Source organism: Periplaneta americana, chromosome 4, assembly GCF_040183065.1.
Source record: "Periplaneta americana isolate PAMFEO1 chromosome 4, P.americana_PAMFEO1_priV1, whole genome shotgun sequence".
NCBI classification, from domain to species: domain Eukaryota; kingdom Metazoa; phylum Arthropoda; class Insecta; order Blattodea; family Blattidae; genus Periplaneta; species Periplaneta americana.
In genome coordinates this window covers 172379305-172385304 of record NC_091120.1, presented here as the reverse complement: position 1 = coordinate 172385304, position 6000 = coordinate 172379305, and the positions used below count along the sequence as shown (strand labels likewise).

The 6000-nt window shown below is 37.8% G+C and overlaps 1 protein-coding gene across 2 annotated transcripts in view; it reads right to left on the bottom strand.

Annotated features, from left to right (window-relative positions):
• Positions 1 to 507: 507 nt before the first annotated feature.
• The window catches only part of LOC138698435 (E3 ubiquitin-protein ligase TRIM33-like), a 185656-nt gene continuing 180163 nt past the window's right edge, over positions 508 to 6000 (bottom strand). For both annotated transcript variants that reach the window (XM_069824342.1, XM_069824343.1), the window contains exons 13-14: positions 5528 to 5680; positions 508 to 905 (exon numbers count right to left, since the gene is read on the bottom strand). In XM_069824342.1, coding sequence (XP_069680443.1) covers positions 741 to 905; positions 5528 to 5680 — 318 coding nt within the window. In that variant the 3' untranslated portion in view covers positions 508 to 740. The remainder of the gene's footprint in view (positions 906 to 5527; positions 5681 to 6000) is intronic.

Here is a 6000-nt window from a genome sequence, read left to right as displayed (position 1 = left end):
ACCCACATAACAGGCAGAGAAGTTCGAGATGACATCGAGATCTAGTAGGCTCTGAGGATGGTGTGATGAAGCACCGAAACAGCTGTAAGCAGCACAAACTTACATAATTAACACGAGTAAGTCTGCTAGTTAATCAATTACTAACAAATTGTAATATAAATATATAACAATTTACTTGCAGGATAAATCATGTTTATTACTCCAGGTTTGCTCTGTAATCAATAACAAGTTCAGAGCCATTACTGTAATCCAAGTCGTATATAACAATGCAATCATTATTCCAACACTGTAAACCAATGCATTAAAAATTATGTACGTGAATCAAAAGGTGTTGGTTGATAATTATTCGACACATATATACAGACAACAGTTTCTTCATACAACTTAATACCATCATGATAACCTCGAAACACAACTGCTAGGTATTGTAACACTACTAGTTCCACTTCTTAATTTCTAACCTAACAACTTCTATATATAACAGAGAAGGGAGCAACCAGAGGAAGACACTTACTGGGGGAACTAATGTACCGACACATCACAAGATTTCTGCAGGGTGAGAATACTGGTTGTGATGAGACAAGAGGGATTCCTTTTCCAGTTCGTTACTTACATAGTTCACTCATAGTCTTATCTACTTACTGCCCACACGAACAGTTCTGTTTGTCACCCACAGTCTCTGGGTTGTTGACATCTTCATGATGCTGTTGAATTGCTCCACTTGGAGTGTATAGCTCACGTCATTCTGGCATGACAATGCGTCGATATTTCTTTTGAGGAGGAGAATCAGATTCATCATCTGAAGGTAATGTTTGGTCATATGCATAAGCTGGTAGCCACTTTTCTAATAGCTGATCAAAAAATTCTTCAAGTGTTCTTGCGTCCTGATATATTTGACTCTCTTTCTGCAAGAAAAAGATAATTATATTACTATGAATACAGGAGAACCCACAATTAACATTTCTTCTTAGTCCCTTCAATTTTCCTGTTATTTTAATATTGTGATGGTAGGCCCGTCTGAAATGTTCTGGCTGTGTCTGGTTGCCTCGGGAGTGTACACACGCATGCAGCAGAAAGAAAGGCGCAGGGAGACGAGGCTCGAGCTTCGGTGGGCGCTGGGGCGCGGCATGGAGCGAGGGGAAAAGAAGCTACGGGACAGCACGGTGGAGAGAGCAGGGAAACGTCTGGAAACAGACTGTTGTGGAGGTCCAGATGCTTCACGACGCAGAACATTCTAGACGATCGTGGTAAATAAATAACACTGTGAGTGCCAACCAAGTCAGTCAGTAGTGAGAGAGTGAGCCAGCCTTCAGTCAGCCTTGGGCAGTGGGCGAGGTGGACCTGAGTTCGAGTGAGTCTTCGGAAGTCAGTCTACACGTGAGTTTCCGAGCGAACAAGGAAGCCAGCCCTTGAGACCAGAGTTCGACATGCTGTGGACCAAAGCCGGAAGACCGGGATTCGATGTGCAGTGAACTTGAGTGAGTCTGTAACTGTGGCAGTATCCAGGCAAGTGCGACGTATCCGGAGGCTTGGGTTCGATGTGTAATGAACTGTATCTGGAAGGCTTGGGTTCGACGTACAGTGAACTTGAGTGAGTGAGCTAGAAGAACTAGCCAAGGTGAACGAACTGTGAACTGAGAACTAACAGTTTTGTTCTGTACATAATGCTTTGTGAACATTAGTTGAAATTAGGAGTATATTGTTGTTCTTCCCAATAATACCCGTGTATTGTCACTGTCGTTCTGTGGAGTGCAATAACGACTACTGTGTTGAGTGGAATACCCATTGTTGACGGTTGTGTGGTTAAAGGTAGAAATAAAAGTCACATTGTTGTAATATAAAAATTACAATATACTTCCTCCCTGTATTTACGCTGTAATTAATTTCAAACGTCCGGCAATTTACGTTGTTTCCACCAAATGGAGAAAAAAGTTGGCGTCCAAGCGAAAAATTGAACATAAAATTGCGATCACAAATGTAAATTTTTCTAAAAATGCAGTTAATTTATGCAGACTCGAGTATAGAAAATTCTGTGACCACGTGTTTTTTTCATGAAGGATAATGTGATGATTGGTGAGGAACAAACCTGAAGGACATTCTCGACACCCATCTCCAGGATAACAGTGCTCAGCTGTGAAGATAAAAAAATTTCAATAGACATACGAGGTTTGTTTGTCCATAAAGTATCCCGCCATTTTGAATAATCCTGAGAATCTGTCATGTAACCTTGATATAACATGGCAGTCAGTCAGGGGAGTTTATTGCGCATGTGTGAACAATCAAATCCCCTATCAGGCTTCTCAGTCAGCAATGAGACGATATTGGGCACAGTGTTGCCATGTTTAGCAATGTCGCTAAATCTAGGGAATTTTGAAGGCTCGGCAACAAATTTTGTAAAATACGATTAGCGACTTTTCTGCTGATTTTTGTATTCTTCCACTTTTTCATTTCTTATAAGTTAAAATATTCAACTGAAGTTATGCACTTCTTAGTTTTAGAAAAGGCATGGGTGCATGACTGAGTCGTCTAATGATTCATACGTGAAAGCCCTGATCTCATATATTTGGGATCAGTGATCAGGGGTGAAAGATGCTCACGGGTTAGGTCTCTCTCTCAATGCTACTGCTCCAACACCGATAAATGATAAATGGTGGCAACTCCAGTTAATTCTTGGTTCTTTCCCACAATGCGGAGATTTTCCACTTCGAACCAACCCGAGGCAATTGAATTTTGGAATTTTGTGCCAACAGTTTGTGTGAAGCAAATGAGACTGTAGCTTGTGCTGATTTTAATATATAAGATTTAAAAAATGTTAAATTCCACAAAAACAATTGTGGCCAAACGCTTGAGTGAAAATTTCCACACTTACAATTTGCCAGAAAGTGTAGTGTCAATGACTGGATCAAGTGCAGTGTATTCACAATCAGCTGTTACCACACCTTCCACCTCAACATCACTAGTTGTACTAGTAGACTATATTGTAAATCTCGTCTGTATATATTTCATCTAGACTGTGACTATAAATTAAGATTTTATAATAGTATTAAGTTTTTTGACTTGTTCCATATTCTAGCTGTAAGCATGTATGAATACCATGGAATGTTAATAAATACAATACAATACAATACAGTAGCAGTAATAAAAGCAGTAGCAGTAATAGCAGCAGTAGTAGTAGTAGTAGTAGTAGTAGTAGTAGTGACAGAAGCAGCAGCAGCAGTAGTAGTAGCAGCAGCAGCAATAGCAGCAGTAGCATTAATAGCAGCAGTAGTAGTAGCAGCAGTAGTAGTAGTAGTAGTAGTAGTAGTAGAAGCAGTAATAACAGCAGTAGCATTAATAGCAGCAGCAGTAGTAGTAGTAGCAGCAGTAATAGCAGCAGTAGCATTAATAGCAGCAGTAGTAGTAGTAGCAGTAATACCAGCAGTAGCATTAATAGCAGCAGTAGCAGTAATAGCAGTAGCAGCAACAGCAGTAATAGCAGAAGTAGCAGTAACAGCAGCAGTAGTAGTAATAGCAGTAGCAGCAGCAGTAGTAGTAGCAGTAATAGCAGTAGTAGTAGTAGCACAGTAATAGCAGCAGTAGCAGTAGCAGCAGCAACAGTAGTAGATTTTATTATCGACAACTGCACTATATAAAATATTCAGTAATGATGGTGTGGTTTATTTTACGACACTTAATCAACTACGATGGTTACTTAATGTCTGAGAGAAATTAAAGTGATAATGCCAGCGAAATGAGTTCAGGGTCCAGCACCAAAAGTTACCCAGCATCTGCTTTCAATGGGCTGTGAGAAAACCCCAGAAAAAACCTCAACTGGGTAACATCCCAATCAGGATTTGAACCCGAGCCCACTCATTTTATGGTCAGACATGCTAACCATTACTCCATAGTGATGGACTATAGAGAATTTCACGTTAAGAAAAAATTATTCAGCATATGGGGCTGTTCTATCAAATGACCAGTTGTCATAGAAACTGCTATCTACCAGTGGCGTAGCGTCAATGTAAGCTAAAAAGCTTAGCTTCCCCAATTAATAATAATTTCATAATAAACCTTCAGTCTATGGACAAAATTATTTATTAATTTTAATATAATTTATATTTACGTGTTAAATATTGTGATGTGGCAGCTCAGGATGATTTGTGATGCAGCAGTAAACAAGAAGCCTGCACACACCAGCTTCCAAGCAGACTGGTTTCTTACACTCATTCTTCTGTGTAACCCACCCCACAGATTTTTCATCCCTTTCTTACTAAACAAGGCTAGCAAGAAGCTAGCTTTGACATTGAAAATAAGTAGTTTCCGAGTTATCCCTTTTCGTCAGTTGTGTTCAGTTGAAGTGTTAGTGTGCATTGTGGCTGATATAATAAATAATGAGTGAAATAACAGTTCCTGACACCAATTTACTTGAATTTTTTAGGACAATTCTATTATCAAGACTGACTTACGACCAAAAGTGTGATCTAAAAAACAAATGACCGATTCCCTTGCTGTCAATGAAGGACACAACCAAAAGACAGACGCATACTTACGTACAGTATCTATTGACCGTTAATATTGTGATTCCTCTATGACAGGGAGTGAGCTAATGTTATACGTATACGTGTCTATTTGTTAGAGAAACTGTATGTGTAAACCGTGAAATCATATTTTACTACATACCATTTGAGGTCATGCCTTATTTTTGTTACTTACGAGATTCCAATCAATCTTCGACTGCTGACTTGACATTGACTACTATTTATTTTAGGACTATATTTTTGTAATACATTTTCTCATATTGCATGAAAGACAACTTGAATTAGCTTCCCCTGCTCAAAATTTCATGCTACGCCACTGCTATTTACCACATAGCTTGTACAATACCAGCAGTAGTAGTAGCAGTAATAATAGCAGTAGCAGTAATAGCAGCAATAGAAGCAGTAATAGCAGCAGTAGTAGCAACAGTAATAGCAGCAGCAGTAGTAGTAGTAATAGTAGCAGTACCAGCAGCAGTAGTAGTAGGCCCATAAAACCAATGCTTTTTTCTTAACGTGGAATCCTCTATAGTAATAATAGTAAGATAAACTAAAATGGTACTGTCTGCCCTAATAAATATAGCACACTTCGCATTGAACAAGCTGTCTTGCTCTCCAAAGAGAAGGAGAGTAAATGTGATGTATGACTTGCTCTCTTAAAAGGAGTGAGCAGAGCGCTGCCCCTCAAAAGTGGAAGTAATTTGACTTGGCCTGTTAATAAGTAACCCAGCACTACTACTACAGTAAAGAAATGGGTTTGGTACTGAGTGGTGGCCTTTGCAAAAAAAACTGACAAAATTAAAATAAAATTCTTGAATTATGCATATTTTATCCCATGAAATAAGCTAGTGATAAATTTATATAAATTATTTACAACACTATATCTGAACATATGGTGGAGATAAACCAAAATAATACTGGAATACATGTTAAAGTGTTCTTAGTCAGTTTTATGATAACTGACAAGGAATTATATTTTCAGGATCATATGATGTTTTATTACTCTTACTTACTGTATTAAAATTATATGCATTCTTGAAAATGAGACGGATGTCAGTGACAAGTTCTTGCAGACTGCAGTAATGATCTATGTCATTAGGATCCAGCTTCCGTCGAATTACATCCAGTGCCATTGGCTTCTTTATCTTTTCATGATATTCTTTTACCTAAAAGTGCAGTATAAAAATACAAGACGACGGAAATAAAGTAACATACAGCACTATATTTTGTAACCAATTCAAGAACGAACAAGAACCATTACATAAATCATGGTACTCAAAAAATTAAATTATGTTAAACTAGTTTTACAATAAATTACATTGTTGTAATGATTGTAAACAATTATGTAAATGTAAAAACTTAGTAATGTATAATTATATAAACCAGTGTATAACGAGATAAATTTGCAAGTGTAAAAAAACTTAGTAAAATAGAATTACAAATCAGTTTACATGGAATGGTGTTTCTAAAAGCAAATAACTTTGAT